General features: G+C 41.1%; 1 protein-coding gene across 3 annotated transcripts; it reads right to left on the reverse strand.

Annotated features, from left to right (window-relative positions):
- Window positions 1-1,364: 1,364 nt before the first annotated feature.
- Window positions 1,365-17,504, reverse strand: LOC118402303 (septin-2B). Of its 3 annotated transcripts, none has more exons than XM_035800397.1 (13): window positions 17,224-17,504; window positions 16,274-16,313; window positions 15,229-15,343; window positions 9,981-10,067; window positions 9,652-9,775; window positions 9,240-9,374; window positions 9,039-9,156; window positions 8,645-8,746; window positions 7,548-7,693; window positions 7,060-7,176; window positions 5,823-5,883; window positions 5,473-5,570; window positions 1,365-2,819 (listed from the first exon to the last, which is right to left on the reverse strand). In XM_035800397.1, exons 2-12 carry the CDS (start codon window positions 16,295-16,297, stop codon window positions 5,484-5,486), a joined length of 1,116 nt encoding a protein of 371 aa, XP_035656290.1. In that variant the 5' UTR covers window positions 16,298-16,313; window positions 17,224-17,504; the 3' UTR covers window positions 1,365-2,819; window positions 5,473-5,483. The 3 variants fall into 3 exon arrangements, with proteins under 3 accessions (XP_035656290.1, XP_035656292.1, XP_035656291.1); XM_035800399.1 differs by having other exon boundaries at window positions 7,093-7,176; window positions 17,224-17,502; XM_035800398.2 differs by lacking the exon at window positions 17,224-17,504 and adding an exon at window positions 16,564-16,714.
- Window positions 17,505-18,779: the final 1,275 nt, after the last annotated feature.

The raw sequence follows: 18,779 nt of genomic DNA on the forward strand, positions 1-18,779 counted from the left end.
CTTAAACACTAAAATAACACATCCAGATCTGGATGAATGAAATATTCTTATTAAATACTTCTTTCTTTACATAGTTGAATGTGCTGACAACAAAATCACACAGAAATTATCAATGGAAATCAAATGTATCAACCCACGGAGGTATGGATTTGAAGTCACACTCCGAATTAAAGTGGAAAACCACACTACAGGATCCAACTTTGATGTAATGTCCTTAAAACAAGTCAAAATGAGGCTCAGTAGTGTGTGGCCTCCACGTGCCCAGACCTAGACTAAACTGCTGACACACACCAGCCACATGAGGTCTAGCATTGTCTTGCATTAGGAGGAACCCAGGGCCAACCGCACCAGCATATGGTCTCACAAGGGGTCTGAGGATCTCATCTCGGTACCTAATGGGTCAGGCTACCTATGGCGAGCACATGGAGGGCTGTGCGGCCCCCCAAAGAAATGCCACCCCACACCATGACTGACCCACCGCCAAACCGATCATGCTGGAGGATGTTGCAGGCAGCAGAACGTTCTCCACGGCGTCTCCAGACTGTCACATGTGCTCAGTGTGAACCTGCTTTCATCTGTGAAGAGCACAGGGCGCCAGTGGCGAATTTGCCAATCTTGGTGTTCTCTGGCAAATGCCAAACGTCCTGCACGGTGTTGGGCTGTAAGCACAACCCCCACCTGTGGACGTCAGGCCCTCATACCACCCTCATGGTGTCCGTTTCTGACCGTTTGAGCAGACACATGCACATTTGTGGCCTGCTGGAGGTCATCTTGCAGGGCTCTGGCAGTGCTCCTCCTTGCAAAGGCAGAGGTCCTGCTGCTGGGTTGTTGCCCTCCTACACGTCTCCTGATGTACTGGCCTGTCTCCTGGTAGCGCCTCCATGCTCTGGACACTACGCTGACAGACACAACAAACCTTCCTGCCACAGCTCGCATTGATGTCCCATCCTGGATGAGCTGCACTACCTGAGCCACTTGTGTGGGTTGTAGACTCCGTCTCATGCTACCACTAGAGTGAAAGCGACGCCAGCATTCTAAAGTGACCAAAACATCAGCCAGGAAGCATAGGAACTGAGAAGTGGTCTGCAGTCACCACCTGCAGAACCACTCCTTTATTGGGGGTGTCTTGCTAATTGCCACCTGTTGTCTATTCCATTTGCACAACAGCATGTAACATTTATTGTCAATCAGTGTTGCTTCCTAAGTGGACAGTTTGATTTCACAGAAGTGTGATTGACTTAGAGTTACATTGTGTTGTTTAAGTGTTCCCTTTATTTTTTTGAGCAGTGTATATTACGATACATATAGGAACATTGGATCAGGATTTTGTGTTTGTAAAATGACAAATGAAGCAAACTAGAATCTAGCTTTAATATAAACTTTATTACAAGATAGCATACGTCAAAGGTTTTATTTGATAGTCATTGGATAAAAACAGTAGAAACAGGAATGTTAATAACTCTGACTTGGCTTGCGTAGGGTAGTGACACAACCGAACTAGGTCATCACAATGACCAGGCAAGCGGTCATAGCAACTAACTGGGCCTGTCCAACATCCAAACGTCAGTCACTTTTCAGTCTTAACCCATTGACACTCAGCCATAAAGAATAGAAGGATATGGATATCATATTACGCCAAGTACAGCGTGGGCTTCACAGCACGAACTCCACAACCCTCTAGATGCACTTAATTCAACAATCAATATTACTGGGGGCCATGAGGAAAAGCAAAGTCATTTTCGATGCATAGGCCTGGTCCGAACATCACAGTAATTCAATTTACTTTTAGTTCGCTAGGACTTTTGCCTAAAACATCAATTCACTTTGCAATATGTTAAAACCTGGGGGCTGTCATAAAGCGTCTCCGAGTAAGAGTGCTGATTTAGGATTGGGTCCCCCCAGTCTATATAACCATATTCATTATGATCTAAGAGGCTAAACTAATCCTAGATTGCCACTCCTACTCTGACACTTTACAGGCCCAGTATTCAGAGGCACATGCAGTAAAAAACACCAAGGTATGTCTCCTTCATTGGTTCAGGGCTACAGGATGACTGGGAAGGTCAGTGTCATGTATTTCAGTCATAACCAGTCGTTTCAACACGCCGACACTTCAGACTGGGTTAAGAGCTGCATGCGAGGGAGTAGGAGAAAGAGAACACGGTCAACGAATCCTAGCAATAAGGAAACATCTTTATGCTGCTTTTCAAAGACTATTGTTTAAAGATATTTTAACATTGGCATGACAACCACTAGAGGAAAAAAATATATATTACAATTTTAGCTGTATGGCTCCACGAAAGAGACGAGCGTTGCTAACTTTCACAGTAAGTTGGCCTTTCCCACTCGTAATGCAGAGCCACAGTAAGTAACACGATCGACCGTTCCCGAGTGGTTTTAGCGGAGGCCGAGTGTAAAGACTTGGCTATGACAGTACTGAGGAGCAGCAGCAACTTCTTTCTCAACAGCAACAAAAAATGTAATAAAGAACAATGGTTCTATAATGAAAGCATTTCCCTGGTTAAAATAGTTATTCTTCATTTGATGACTAACTGGCATGGTCCATTCCAATAGAATGGAACAAATGAATAATGAGCCATTTGGAATATTAGAAAGAAAATGTGTGTAAATATAAAAATGTAATACTGCTTAGACACAAAAAAATAAAGAATTCAAAATGATCCCAAGTAGGACTGAAATAAACTAAATGTAGTAGCAAGCAGAATGAGACAAGGACCAGTTATCTCGCTCTTGTTTTCGCTCCCTTCTCTTCTGAAATCCCTCCATCTCTGGTCAAGCTCAAATAACAGCTTGAAAACCTGCAGGGAAAGACAAAAGTGATACATAAGGACTTGTATGTTCCATTTATATGAATTCAGACAAAAAAAAAAAGGGACCTATAATTCTGATGGATTATATCTGATGCCATCGAAAAGTATTCAGAACACTTGACTTTTTCCACATGTTGTTAGGTTACAGCCTTATTCAAAAATGTATTTAAAATAGTTTAGGGACAGTTCCTTCAACCTCATGGCTCGGTTTTTGCTCCGACATGCACTGTCAACTGTGGGACCTTATAGACAGACAGCCGTGGGCCTTTCCAAATCATGTCCAATCAATTGAATTGACCAATTTCAACCAAGTTATAGAAACATCTTAATGATGATCACTGGAAACAGGATGCACCGGAGCTCAATTTAGAGTCTCATAGCAAACGGTTTAAATACGTAAGGTATATTTTTAGTACATTTGCAAACATTTCAAAAACTTTTTAAAAATCCATTTTAGAATAAGGCTGTAACAAAATGTGGAAAAAGGGGTCTGAATACTTTCCTTAGGCAATGAACAAAAATATAAAACGCAAACCGTAGCGTCGGTCCCATGTTTCAGGAGTGAAATAAAAGTTGCAAGACATTTTCCATATGTACAAAAATAATCTAAAATTTTGTGCACAAACTTGTTTACATCCTTGTTAGTGAGCATTTCTCCTTTGTCAAGATAATCCAGCCACCTGACGTGTGGCACATCAATAAGATGATTAGACAACATTACATAGGTATATCCAACCGGCCTCACAACCGCAGACCACGTGTTATCACGCCAGCCTAAGACCTCCACATCTGGCTTCTTCACCTGCAGGATTGTCTGAGGGGGACTATGAACTGGATCTCAGTAAAATCTTTGAAATGCTGCATGTTGTGTTCATACTTTTGTTAAGTCTAGTAAAAGCTGCATGAGCAAATGTTAACCCCCCAAAAATAAACACTACCCTGCCATGACCAACAAAAAAAAACGTCCCCCTGGATCTACATGTATGACAGCATGTTGCAGTTCCCGCCAATATCCAGCAACTTCACACAGCCTTTGAAGAGGAGTGGGTCAACATTCCACAATCAACAGCATGATCATCTCTATGCAAAGGAGATGTGTCGCACTGCATGAGGCAAATGGTGGTCACACCAGATAATGTGGTTTTCTGATCCACGCCGCTACTTTTTTTTTTTAAGGTATGTGACCAACAGTTACATATGTATTCTCAGTCATGTGAAATCCATAGAATAGGGCCTAATTAAATCGATTTAAATTATTTCATTCTAACTCAGTGAAATCTGATTTTTTTGCATAATGCATTTATATTTTTGTTCAGTATAGTAATAAAAAAAATATACCACCAGCAGACACTTTAAAACTTTGAGTGTAGGGGGCAGGATTTTTGTTTTTGGCACAAAAAAAATAAAAAATAAATTTGAAACTGCCTATTTCTCAGGACCAGAAACTAGAATATGCATGTAATTGTCAGATAAGGATAGAAAACTCTAAAGTTTCCAAAACTGTCAAAATATTGTCTGCGAGTATAACAGAACTGATATTGCAGGCGAAAACCTGAGGAAAATCCAACAAGGAAGTGCTGTTTTTCCTAAAAGCTCTGTTCCATTGGATGCCTTGCCTCCATTTAAAGGGATATCAACCAGATTCCTTTTCCTATGGCTTCCTCAAGGTGTCAGTCTTTAGACAGTTTCAGGCTTTTATTTTGAAAAATGAGCGAGAAAGATCACATTGCATCAGTGGATAGCTAGGTGTTCGCAGAGTTTTGCTTGCGCAACAGAGTGGGGTAGCCATTGTCTCTCCCTCTCCTATTGAAAAAGCTACAGTCCCGGTATATTAGCGATTATATATTGTAAAAACAACCTGAGGATTGATTATAAAAAACATTTGACATGTTTCTGTGGACATTACGGATACTATTTGGAATTTGAACATGTCGTGACCGCTCGAGTCTGTGGCTTTCTGAACATAACACGCCAAACAAATGGAGGTATTTTGGATATACAAAATAATTTTTATGGAACAAAAGGAACATTTATTGGTGTAACTAGGAGTCTCGTGAGTGCAAACATCCGAAGATCAAAAGGTAAGCGATTTAATTTATAATTTTTCTGACCAATCTACTTGGCTGCTAGTGTTTGTAATATTTTGTCTACATTACATTACATTTAAGTCATTTAGCAGACGCTCTTATCCAGAGCGACTTACAAATTGGTGCATTCACCTTATGAGAGATGTTCTTACATAAACGCTTGTTATGCTTTCGCCGAAAAGCTGTATTGAAATCTGACACGCCAGGTGGATTAACAACAAGCTAAGCTGTGTTTTGCTATATTGCACTTGTGATTTCATGAAAATGAAACATTTTTAGTCATTTAAATTTGGCACACTGCAATTCAGCGGGAGTTGATGAAAATGATCACGCCAACGTGATGGTGCGTCAAGAAGTCCAAAGAGACCGTAGAGAGAGTTCAAATCATCTTTGTGTGTATTTGGATTACAACAGGTGTTGAACCCACAACCATGGCATTGCACACGCTTACCAACTGAGCCATACAGGTCCACAATATACACCATAGTGTACATTTGAGTTTTCATAACACGGGTTTGCTGTGTTTAGTGTCAAAATGGACGTGTCGTTCTTACCGTGGTGAGCGTCACACATGCTGGCCGTCTCCCGCTCCATCAGGCTTAATCTGCATCTGGGCCTGCATCTTGGTAATCATCTCCTGCATTCTCCTCAGCTGCACAGAACAAAATAAACATAACATTAATACCAAAACATAGAACACAGAGTACCTGGCTAACCCCCCCTCCACAAAACAACCACCCGTATCACATGAAATAAACTTATTGCAGTCCAACTAAGAGTGAGGATACAAGAGGTCATGTGGGTGGGCTATTCAAAATAGTGATATTTGAATGGAAGTATACAGTATAAGGGTAGTGTGAGTGGTAGGTGGTGAGAGAGGGATATGAATGCTTAGCTATCCCACCTCAGCCTCCTTCTCCTGCAGGATCATGTCCTTGTCCATTTCCTCCGGCTCCGGTCCCTTCCTGTAACACGGACACAGATTTGTTGAGTAAGGCTCAAGGCACAATCATTGGGGAGACCTGCCATAAATATCCACATAAATGAACACTGGAAATCTCAAACATTTCAAGTTATTACATAGTTTGTGCATTCAGAAGAAAATGCAGTATTCAAAAGCATATCTTTGTCATTCATAGAATCAGCAGAAAGGTGGAGTGAAAACTCATGTGCATAGGGGGTCTCCGGAAGACAGTTTGGTAAATCCACACACGTCTGGTGGTTGTGTGTGGTGCAGTTTCTAGCTTCTAGTATTTAAGCAGACGTGACAAAAGCAACACTTAGAAAGTAGAAAGAGCCCGAGGTAAATTAGTGAGAGAGAGAGAAAGAACAGATTGGGGGGGGTAGAAAGGTAGAAAGCTGGGTGTTAAAGTGAAAGAGGGCAAGCTGCAGAAGCAAGAAGAAAGCAGCAAGGTTGAGAGACAGGGAGGATAGTGGTACCTCCCCCATTGAAAACAGTACCTCAAACAGTCCACTCAGAGGATTGGACAGACCAGACCATCATTGGGCTGATGGTGAGCCAATAAGAAGGCAGTAAAATCTCTCCCTTCTCCTGGATTGGCTATAAAGGAAGGTCTCAAAGAATCCAAAGGGTCCACACTCCTAGAGTTAAATGATACCCATACTACTACAAATACAACCTATATACTGGTTAAAAAAACCCATAGCCCACTAAAAAAATAAAACCATAAAGATAAAAACAAAATTGGCCACAGACTATACATGCCTAACTCAAACCCAGCCAAGGTCAAATTGCTGTAAAATGTACATAAAAATTATAGTTTAACTTTAAATGTTTTCGTTTTTTCAACCATGTAATATTAATGACCACATGGAGATTTACTTTCAATGCTGACTATGGCCTAATCACTTCTTGATAGACATTAACACAAGATAAGTGGAACTGGCCGACTCTGAGACAATGTATTAGTTACCCATCAATTGTCTTAGCCAGATAAGTCACTCCAAATCCAAGAAAGTCAAGCCACACATGAGTCTTGTGTTACAAATGTCTCAACCACTATCAACCTGCTCTGTTATATTAAGCCTCTGTGTCTTTGGTTGTATATTATATTACTGCGTATGGGAAGTTTGGGGGGCAGGCAGGGTACAGAAAGGCAAGCAGACAGAACGGTACGTACGCAGGAGACAGAACGTAACCATGAGAGGACAACCTGCCGCCTCGTTTGAGGCGCTCCGAACGGAAATTCTCGTAGTGTAGGTCCTGGGTCACCTCCTGCAGGTCCTGCATGTGGGTGCTGTAGATGGATAGGTGTCAGTCGATCAATCAAGCACTAAACCAACTACTCAAGATCGTCATAAGCGAAACAACAAGCAGTATGTGAGACGGGACAGCCACTGCTCATCACTGACATTTAATGGATTGACAACATATTATACAACTGACACAGCTTTTGTAGTATAAGCCAAATCAAACATAAATACTCAATTTAAAAATTAAGTTATTATTATTTTTTAAATCGCCTATAAGCCACTATTTCAAGTTGGGATTCCCAAGCTGCTATTCAATGCGGGTTCAAGCTGCTATTCAAGTTTAATATATGAAGAAACCAGAGCGAGCCCCTCCGGGGATGACCCAGCGCAGGCCCTCGCTCTCCCACCCACTCACATGAGCATGGTGCGTAGCTTGAGGAAGTCGTTGTGCTCGGGGTTCTCCACCTCAACCACACCCCAGGGATACAGGCGACCCCGCACCTTCTTCCCCTTGGCCTCGATCTGCTGGTTGGAGCCAACCACCGCAAATGGAATACTGGCCTGGGGGGAGGAGAGAGAGCAGGTGCTGACGGTCAAAACAGATAGCATGTTTGCGACGGTGGCGATTGCATACCATTCTGAGCTATTTTGTAAAATTGTATGTTTTCTTTTTATTTTAAATTTGCTAGTAACTTTCAGGAACAGTAGTAAAAGTCTCAAAGAAACCATGCTCAATTTCAATTCCAGTCACCAAAATGATTGACACCGTAGATAAAAGATGACAGGGGGAGTTAAGCATGTCTTGGGGGTATAATTGTTGACCCTCTAACTTTCTCATTTATAATTATTCACCATTCAAGATTATTTGTAATCATAGTAGGATCAAAATTAATGTAGAAGAGTTTAGAAACATTCCATTCTTAATTACAATTAAAGTGACCACAAAATGACAATAGATTATTTATCATTAATTTCTATTCGGCGCAAAATAAACATAACCAAGAAGAACTGCAAAGCGTCACAAGCTTGATGTAGTCAAGTGCTAGGAATACTGGACCAAATAATAAACTTGACTACTTTCTTTAGAAGAATCTTTAGGGGTGTCAATTGACACCTACCTTTTTGAGAGAAAATATTACTAATTAAAAACAAAACATCTTTCTCTGAACAATTGTACTAATCAAATCAAAATCAAATCAAATGTATTTATATAGCCCTTCGTACATCAGCTGATATCTCAAAGTGCTGTACAGAAACCCAGCCTAAAACCCCAAACAGCAAACAATGAAGGTGTAGAAGCACGGTGGTATACTAGTATGAAATATAATTTGAGATTTTTTTATGTGCATACAATATAGATCTGTATTAAAATTATTTATTTGATAGTTATTATTGCTCATCTTTATCAAGGATTCCAATACTTTCAGACCCCACTGTATGCTGAAATGACAGAATGGGGTTCAGAATCCTTATGGAGGCAGGACCGAGTCTAGAAAAGGAGGTGGGGATTACTTTGAGAATCCTTGTCTGCTCCTTGAAGTCTTCGTCCTCGTCAGACTCCGCGTCGGGGAGGTGGTATATCTTGATGCCGTGCTCATCAATCTCATCCAGAATCTACAGCCACACACGGGAATATGGAGGATATAGACATAATTTGGGCTAGTTACTTTAGCTGCGCTTTAACTATTAAATTGAATATATAGTACTTTATTAATCCACAGAGGGATTATTCAAATACAGGCAGTACATGGGTGCAGTTGTATCATATGAAAGGAAGATCACTACATCTACATCCCTTGTGCGAGACGACTTAAAAATATAAAAAATACAAACAAACAAACAAAAAAAAAAAAAACTCTCCCATTGTATACTTTTTAGAGTCTGGTTGAGCTATAACGTCTCCTACCCTGCGCTTGAGCCTCTCCCTCTCCCTCAGGGTGAGCGTGTCGGCCTTGGCGATGACAGGGACCACGTTGACTTTGTTGTGGATGGCCTTCATGAACTGTACATCCAGAGGCTTCAGCCTGAGAGAGAGAAAGGGAGAGCGCGTAAGAACTGGGGGGAGGGGGGGGGGATTAAAAAGTACATGTTGAAAATGTGTGTGTACCCGTGGCCTAATGGGGAGATGAAGTAGAAGCAGCAGTGAACACGGTTGTCCACGATGTGCCGTCGGTTCAGACCGCTCTCGTCGTGGAGATAGCGCTCAAACTGGTCGTCGATGTAGGCGATGATGGTGCTGAAACTGGAGGAGAAACGAGAAGCAGCTGCTATTAGAAAAGCCAACCCATATAACACCGTATGACATGAGTAGAGCAATGGGGAATTACATTTTAGATATAGGGGTGTCGTATGCCACGTCCAGAAACTCATGTAAATCTAAGCTTAAACTTTTAGAAAGTGAACTATAACTTCAAATTTGAGAAAAATACATTTTAAAAACGATAAAAATGCTAGTTCGACTATATTCCAAAAATAACAATTTCCATGTTGGACAAAAGAAGTCGTGGGCAGTGGCATACCAGTCCTGGCTGTTGATGGCGTCGCCGTATCCGGGCGTGTCCACCACGGTGAGGCGGAGCTTCACCCCTCTCTCCTCGATCTCAACCGTAGATGCCTCGATCTGAACCGTGCGCTCAATCTTCTCTGTGGGACAAAATGAAAAGGAAACCAGGGGGAGAGGAAAAGTTTATTTTTTCATTTTTCTACTTCTAAGATACTCTTGAGGCCACTGACTAAATGAGGGGCGATTTGGTGTAATCTGTTTAAAATGGACTCCCATTAGGTTATGCAGAAAGAAATGAGGTTGATAGTTAGCAGAAAGTTTGGCCTTGGTGTGTATAACCATTACCTGCTGCTCCGGGGATCACTCTCTCTGGGTAGAGATCCGTAAGGAACAGACTGTTGATGAGGGTGGACTTCCCCAGACCAGACTCACCTAAACAGAACGCACAGAAGCAATATATTTTTAAAAAACAATCCCATCATAAAAAAAAAGAGAAAATCAAATAGAACAGACTATTGTGCCTGTAAGGCAATATACCCAATATCTTAGTTCACAACCAATTACCTTTGAGTCTACGAAACACAAATACTACAAACATCTACAATTAGAAGTGTGCAGGGTGAACCGTTCTCCACAAAACACCCAATATAGCCTGGGTAATGGGCACACTACATTTGCAGCCAAGCAGCTTCCTACACAGTAGGCCTTTCATTGCGTGGGAAAAGCATTAACCTCACAGTAAAACAAGACAAACATTTTCCTTAGTCCAAAACGCAACAAGCTCAAGTGAAGGGCCGCTGCTTCCCCAATCAAAAGCCCTGGATTAACACAGAGGTACGTGCTAAACTAAAGGACAGGGCTACCGCACACAAAAGGTCAATATAGGAACAAGGTTAAAAACCTATTGCACTGAGGCTCAATGCAATATAGCAGGGGCTACAGACTAGTTGTGATTCATTCAACGATGCCTCTACCAGACAAACTCAATGATTTTTATGCACCGTGACAAAAGAAAACACCAAAGGGCCCCCGCCGTCCTAGAGGACTTAGTCATGTTGCCCTTGGAGAGCGAGATCACCAAGGTTTAACACTCCTAAAGCTATGGGGCCAGACGATATTCCAGGGCACGTACTCAGAGCATTCGCTGTGCAGCTGGCAGGCATCTTCAAACTCTCCTACCACCCCAACAGATCTACAGACGATACGATCTCAATTGCACTCCACACTGCGCTCTCCCACCTAGAAGAGGAATACCTATGTGAGAATGCTGTTCGACTACAGTGCGATCTAGAAGAAAAAGAAAAGCACACCTATTAAGGCGAGGTGCTGGCTAGCGGAGTAGAAAACTTGAAAATAAAAGAGAGCCGCACACTCTAGGAGCTCAGACGAAATAATTTAATTCCCAACGTTTCGACAGCCAAGCTGTCTTCATCAGGGTATAATCACAAATACTGCGGGATGACTTGTTTATATAGTGTCAAAAGACACAGGTGTCTGTAATCATGGCCAAGAGTGGCCTAATATCATTGGTTAATAATCAAATATTAAAATGTCAGGGGTGTTTAACCACGACTGTGGCCACCCACAACTCCAAATCTATCATCAAGTTTACTGATGACATGATGGTGGTAGGCCTGATCAACAACGTTAAGACAGCCTTTCAGGGAGGAGGTGAGAACTGGCAGTGTGGTGCCAGGGCAACAGGATGATGGACCACAAAAAACAGGGGGGTGCACACCCCCATCTACATGCCGCAGTGGAGGGTCAAGAGCTTCAAGTTCCTGTGTCCAAATCACTGAGGACTTAACATGGTCCTCTCACACCAGAAGAGTGGTGAAGGCACGGCAACGCCTCTTCTCCCTCAGGAGGCTGAAATGATTTGGCCCCTCAGATGGCCCGGCAACTGCACCGTCTGCAACAGAAAGACCCTATAGAGGGCGGTGCAGACAGCCCAGCGCATCACCGGGGGTGAGCTCCCAGCCAGTCAGGACATACATACCAGGTGCTGTCTGAGACAGGTCTGGAAAATTGCCAAAACCTACAGCCACCTGAGACATGGACTGTTCTCCATGCTTCCGTCTGGCAGGCAGTCCTGGTGAATCAAGACTCAGACAAAACAGACTCATGGCCAGGGGATAGAAGCTGTTCAGAAGACTGATAAAGTGCTAACTACTGATCTCCCGCTCCCACAGACTATGCCCATCCACAGGTCTCAACCCACTCAGACAACTTACACTGCTACGAAAATGATTATTGATTAGATGCATTACTGTCCATAGATTAATGATTACCTTTAGTATATATCCTGCTACTGGTCACTATTCGTCCTGTTTACATGTAGGGCTGGGCGATATACATTCAAATTAATTCAATATATGTTTTAGCGCAATGTTCCAAACCCATGTATTGGAAGAATCTAGGTTTGAATTCATGAGTGTGTCTTTTTGGTCTCGTATCATTTGCTCCTTCTGTGCACCTTATTACTCGCACACAGACACCAAGCCCCTCCCCCTGCAGCTCACAACCACGACGAAAGAGCATTGTCATCTCTGACAAGCCATTTCAACTCGCTACTGCATTTGAGGTTTGGACAAACATAAAAATCAGTCATATAGAGACCTAAACACAGAGACATTATTTTACTGTAAGAGGAGAACAACCTTTATAACAATAGCCTTTTCATGTCTCAACCCTCTAAATGTAAAACACTGCAGAGCCTAAGATGGGATGGGAGTAAGATGGGAGTATCAATGAACATGATTATGGACAATGAATGCTCAGTTTGTCATGCGCAGCATTGCAGTACCGCTAGAAGCATTTTAGCCAGACTAATGTGCTAGCTGTCTAGTGTGTGTTTTATAAATGTGCAATGAGCATAAAGACACATTTATATAAGGAACTCTCATTCTGAGAAATAAGCATCTTCTTATCCAGACAGTGGACTACCTATGCTAGTTGGCCACCTGTGTTTCAATGTTGAAACAAAGTGAACAGGCTCTGGAAGCCACTACATCTAAATGTGAATCAATTCTCAATTACTGTACGCGTCTAGAAACAAATCCCTTCACTTTTATATCAAATTAATTTCACAAATGCAACATACACACTTATAGTTCACGGTTAACACAGTTGTAGCAGACGGTATTTTTCAGTGACAACATACAGTATTTCTGGAGTCTTCCGTTTACACAGGTGTTCGGAAACACAGATAGCCAACTAGTCCACTCGCACAGGTAGCCCACTGTCTTCCATCCGTTTTACGGAAACAAGCACTGTAATATAGAAATATGGCCATGTGGGAACCCTAACACTATAAAAAAAGCTGTGTATCAATTTAACATTTTTTTGTTAACTGAAAATGATTTCTCACCGATATGAAAGATACGGTTTTGCATAAGGATCATACCCCAAGCGTTGCGTGTTAATGTAAAAAAAACTCCCCTCTACACAAGATGCCTTCGTCCAATGACTAATGGAATGGAACTGAGTCACGACGAAAAGCTAGAGATGGTTTATGAGACGTGTGTTAATATTCTATAGTGCCTGCTACCAGAAGTTGGTCATTATTAGTGGTTGTGCATGGTTCAGTCAAAACAAAATGTAACTTTCATTAGACAAGCAAAAAAGCAGGTTAAACTATTTTGATATAATTTCATTATTTTTTGTGGGTCTTAAGGTTGATGGCTTATATTTTACAAGCCCTTAATTCTTTAGATTATTCCAGCTGTTTGAAATACAGTGTATTGATCTTTAATTGTGTAACAAAGCTTTGGCCTATTTAGTGAAAACGTTCAAAAAACAAAACAAAAATAGATCTATGAAATCGGCAATACGTTTTTTAATTTTTATTTAAAAAACGTTTAAAACCAAGCCACGAGGTCAAAGGAATTGTCCGTAGAGCTCCGAGACAGGACTTTGTCAAGGCACAGATCTGGGTATGGGTACCAAAAAATGTCTGGAGCATTGAAGGTCCCCAAGTGGCCTCAATCATTCTTAAAATGGAAGAAGTTTGGACCCTTCAAGACTCTGCCTAGAGCTGGCCGCCTGGCCAAACTGAGTAATCAGTGGCTTCAGGACAAGTCTCTGAATGTCCTTGAGTGGCCCAGCCAGAGCCAGGACTTGAACCCGATCTAACATCTTTGGAGAGACCTGAAAATGGCTGTGAAGCAATGCTCCCCATCCAACCTGACAGAGCTTGAGAGGATTGGCAGAGAAGAATTGGAGAAACTGCCCAAATACAGGTGTGCCAAGCTTGTAGCTTCATACATAATCATTTAAAAACATATTTTTTAATAAGGCTGTAAAGTAAAAAAGTGAAGGGGTCTGAATACTTTCCGAATGCACTGTATATACTTGCATTCTCATGTATTTAACAGTCATCGTAGTTCTGTGGTTTTTATTCATAATTTTATTTGTTATTCTGTTCTCTATTCAGCAGAGCCCTGTCCGGTGCTGCCCCTCAGGCACACATTCCACTCTGGTTTATTTTAAGGCAGAGGGATGAGTGTACAATAGGGCCCCCCCCCCCACACAGACATGGAGGGAGAAGAGAGAAAGGCCAACAATTTCACACAGTTAAATCAGAGGACCCAGAGACGCCCAGCCTCCATCCGTTTATATAGATGCTGGACTCACAACAGTGACCTAAACAGGGGCCTCTGACATGATCCTACACATATCCCCCTCAGACACAAACACTCTGGCACACACGTATGCTGGACATGCATAAACTCACGTTAAACTCTAAAAGGAAGTGAGGCGATTTTTTTAAGGGGGGGGGGGTAATGTTATTTGTGAGGAGATGCTATGGGAAAACGAAATGTCTGCATTTGTCAACTAGCTAACTGTCCAGGGACATTGTCAAATAAGTCACATTCCATTCTGTCTACAGCATGAAGTGATAGCTTAAATGCTAAGGACAAACAAGGCCTAATATCAGTTGTTTCTGTTAAAAAGATATATAGAATGTTTGGCAAAGAAAAAAAGCTATCCTTCCAACTCAAAATGAAATCAAGGAAATGCATAGTGGGTTGTCACGAGACCAGTATTGCGATATTCTGAAGTATCGTGGCAAAGAAACAAAACATGAAGCCGATTTAATTTCTTGAGGAAAAACAGTCCTGATATTAGAAACAAGCACCATTATTTTGTCATGCGTTTATTTTGCAAGCTACAGCACTCACAATTTCCCATAAAGTAGGTTTTTATAGGACCATAGAGTTTAGTCTAATTCCGGTTAAGAAATCTGGTATCATAGTATTGTGATACTGGTATCGTGACAACCGTATTAATGTGCTTGCTGTTATATTCCTCAGATGGTTATGATCTGACAAAGCTGTGTGAACATTATCATTTTGGCACACATTCCTCTTTAAAGGCCAAAACTCATCTCTACTGAAGTGAGAGAAAAAAACTGCAACAAGAAAATGGCTGACACTCACCAACGAGCAAAGACACAAAGTGGTTTTGTGCAAAGCTCAAAACAACTGGTGTAGACGTTCTGTCTAAGGCTCGATGCTACATACGAACAATAGAATACTCTCAAAACAAAAACACCAGACATTACTTAAGTTCCAAATATCATGACACTCACCAACTACCATGAGGGTGAACTCAAAGCCCTTTTTGACCGACTTGCGGTGCACCTGGTTGGGCAGGTTGGCAAAGCCCACATACCCCGGGGTCTCTGGGTTGGTGAACTGACCCTGCTGTAATACATGAGACAACATGAGCATATGAGTCATTCAACTCAGGAATACCATAATTTAAATTTTGTCATGGGCTGTGTAAATCACAGCAGCAAAGATTAAAACCAGCAATTAGGCCACTACTCAAAAGAAACAGCTGTCCACGAATGACCTTTGGGTGAGGTGACTGTCTTGTCTCTGCCATCTCTTTGCATAAACATTATTTCCTGCATTCTAACAGGCCTGTACATAACCAGGGAGAATATGCAGTCTAACCAAAGTGTTTCAAAGTTATGCCTAAACCTATCTATTCAGCTTATAAACAGATGTAAGGAAGGAGCATCATATACATTACATCTAGAGCGGCAGATAGCCTAGTGGCCAGTAACCGAAAGGTTGCTGGTTCGAATACCCGAGCAGACAGTGAAAAATATATCGATGGCCCCTTGAGCAAGGCACTTAACCCTAATTTACACCAGGGGTGCCATACTACTATGGCTGCCCCTGCAAAACAACATTTTACTGCACGTGGTGTATGTGACAAAACAAAACCAAAATCTCTCTATAAAATAGCTAGGCTAAGCTCATACATTGGAGTGTTCTCATTTCAACCCAGGTCAAGGCACAACAGTGAGTCATGAAGAAAGCAGCTGCCTGGAAGCATCTGCTAGCATAACCATGCTTTCTGTAATTAAGTCTGTCTCTGGTAAGATGATTATACACAATATTTGCATCCTGTATGCTCAATTGCTGTTGTTTTTTTAAACTCAATGTCTGCAATGGTTTAATTCTAATAAATCCTGATTTCCCAAAGCAGATTCACATCTGGTTTATATAGGCCTAATCAAAATAAGCTCCCTCTGAAATCATTATTGGACAGCCTGACAGTATTACTTAGATTAAATAAACGGAGAGGAAGCAGCATCCTCTTATGCTGGGTCGGGAACGTACCTTAATTTTTTCAGCCTGAGACATTTTGCACCCTTTCAACCTGCCAGAGAACAGAGAACATTACATGTCAACTGTAAAGTACTCCTGTTTGTTTTTTTTTTTTAGCAGAGCATGCAAATACTATATCAACAGGCCGAGCTAGAACTTGAAGAGAATGACGAGTGTACACTAACAAAATGGAGGACAGCCGACCGACATGATTTAGTGGACCGTGAGACAGGAAGTCTGCTTTCTGCTCAATAATGACTTTCCGAAAGAATATCTAACCTCAAGTAACTGACCGCCTTTACCTTCCAAAGATGTTGTTATACGCCTTCACTTCACATATGCATGTACACAAGTTGGTTTTTTAACTTGAATTCAACTTTCCATTCTGTTCTTTTATTTAGTGAGTTAGTGCCTTTTCTATTACAGTATACCTAAAAATAAAAAAGCTTGAAGCGATAACAAAACGTCCTACAGTTAGTTAGCGCATTAACTTCTCTCTGAAACTTTTATCTGTTCAACGCCGAGCGGTGGAAGGAAGTCTGAAATAAAAACAAACTAGCGTTAGGTGTTGAAAGCGCTGTCCCAAATAATTAAAATACAACTAAACATTGCAGTTACCTTAAAATATGCCTAATTAATTTAACGCTTATAATAATAATAATAATCACAAAACATGATCTTATCAACAACTTCAAGCAAGCTGGCAAACAAGTATTTCAAACGGAACTGTAAATTGCTTACTGTATCACAGGGTTTCAAATGGTAGCCGGCCAACACTGACTATTAAACCGGCGAGGTGTCTAAACGCAAAAGCATTGAACACTAGCCAACTAATTAGCAAGTAGCTCGCTACTTGTGCTAACAAGCTATTTGGGAAGCGGTAGAAAGTTGAAGCAACGAATCGTATTCAACTAGACAAGTCTAAAATGTCATGAATAATTGCTAATAAATACAATATTTACCGTTTTGATTGTCACTGAAAGAAAACCGTGTGGGTTGGGTGCATGTATACAGTCATTGGTTTGGAGGCCGGACTGGCGAACAACACCTCAATTTTCGGATCTTCTTCAGCACAGGGACCAGAATGCATTGGGCGTTGACTGTCCTCAAATTGGTCCTCTTATAATGCATTGATTTTTCTTATCAATAACATTGAACACGTCATTCTACTACCAACTATTTTCTTTACAATTTGTAATGCAACCGCTATTCATCACCACCATCGTCATCGCCAACCATCATCATCATCATAGAGTTAAAAAAAAATCTAAACTCATCATTGAGTGGCTCAACTGCTTTGCATACCGACATCCATCCCCACCACATTGCGAGCGAAACGTTTTAGTGACAGCAGAGAGATAAACACATTTTTGTCTTTGAGAGTTAATTTCGTGCAATTCTACACATTTTGCCATGCGGTGTAAGAGAAGATGTTGCCATTTTAAAGCATGTTTGCAGAAATTCTATACATTTTGGATGGGGTGGAAAGAAGATTTTGCGAATGTATAACTAATTTCACATAATTATACTAATTTTGCCATGCAACCTGGACTCATACACTAGATGTTACATAGTAAAGTAAATCCAGTTCTCTTACACTAGACATGACATGTAAATCCAGAACATACAAAAATATGACATGTTCATTTTGATATGGTTTCTTAAGACAGGTTACTGAAGGCCAAAACAAAAGGAAGATGGGAGGATGAGTGTATAACACAGACAACGTTTGCATTTTAGCTAATTAGCAATTTTGCAACTACTTGATACTTTTCAACTACTTAGCATGTTAGCTAACCCTTCCCCTAACCTTAATCGTTTTAGCTAACCTGAACACTTTAACCTAACTCCTAACCTTAACCCTAACACCTAGCCTAGCTAACTTTAGCAACAAATTTGAATTGTAACATCATACGGTTTGCAAATTCTTAACTTATTGTTTGCTTTTCTAATTCGTAACACATTGTACGAAATTGCAATTCATTACATATTGTATGAATTGCAACTTGTAACATATCTTACGGAATGGATGACGGACATCCACAAATTAATACAAACCATGCGAAACATAACAAAGCGTAATAAAAGGACTATTCTGGTTTTACTTACAGGATAATACGAAATACTCTGAGAACAGGTTGTGCCATGGGACAGAGAGGAAAATTGGCTTTGTTACAGATAATGTCCTGCAATTCTACACATTTGCCATTGGGTGGTGAAAAATGTTTGCAATTTTTAATATGATATCCGAGTGAGACTGACGACAAAATCAATGGGGGCCCTCCAGACGGTCTAACCATGATAACCAAATTTCTACATTTGACCTTGTGTATTCTACTATTCTAACTCGCAACAGTAAGTTGGAACCACAACTGAGTTCTGGAGGTGGGGTGCAAAATGGGTTGCGGACCACCAGTTGCCCATCTAAGGTAGAAGAAATTTCAAATCAAATTTTATTGGTCACATACACGTGTTTAGCAGATGTTATTGCGAGTGTAGCGAAATGCTTGTGTTTCTA

This window comes from Oncorhynchus keta, chromosome 23, assembly GCF_023373465.1.
Source record: "Oncorhynchus keta strain PuntledgeMale-10-30-2019 chromosome 23, Oket_V2, whole genome shotgun sequence".
NCBI lineage: Eukaryota > Metazoa > Chordata > Actinopteri > Salmoniformes > Salmonidae > Oncorhynchus > Oncorhynchus keta.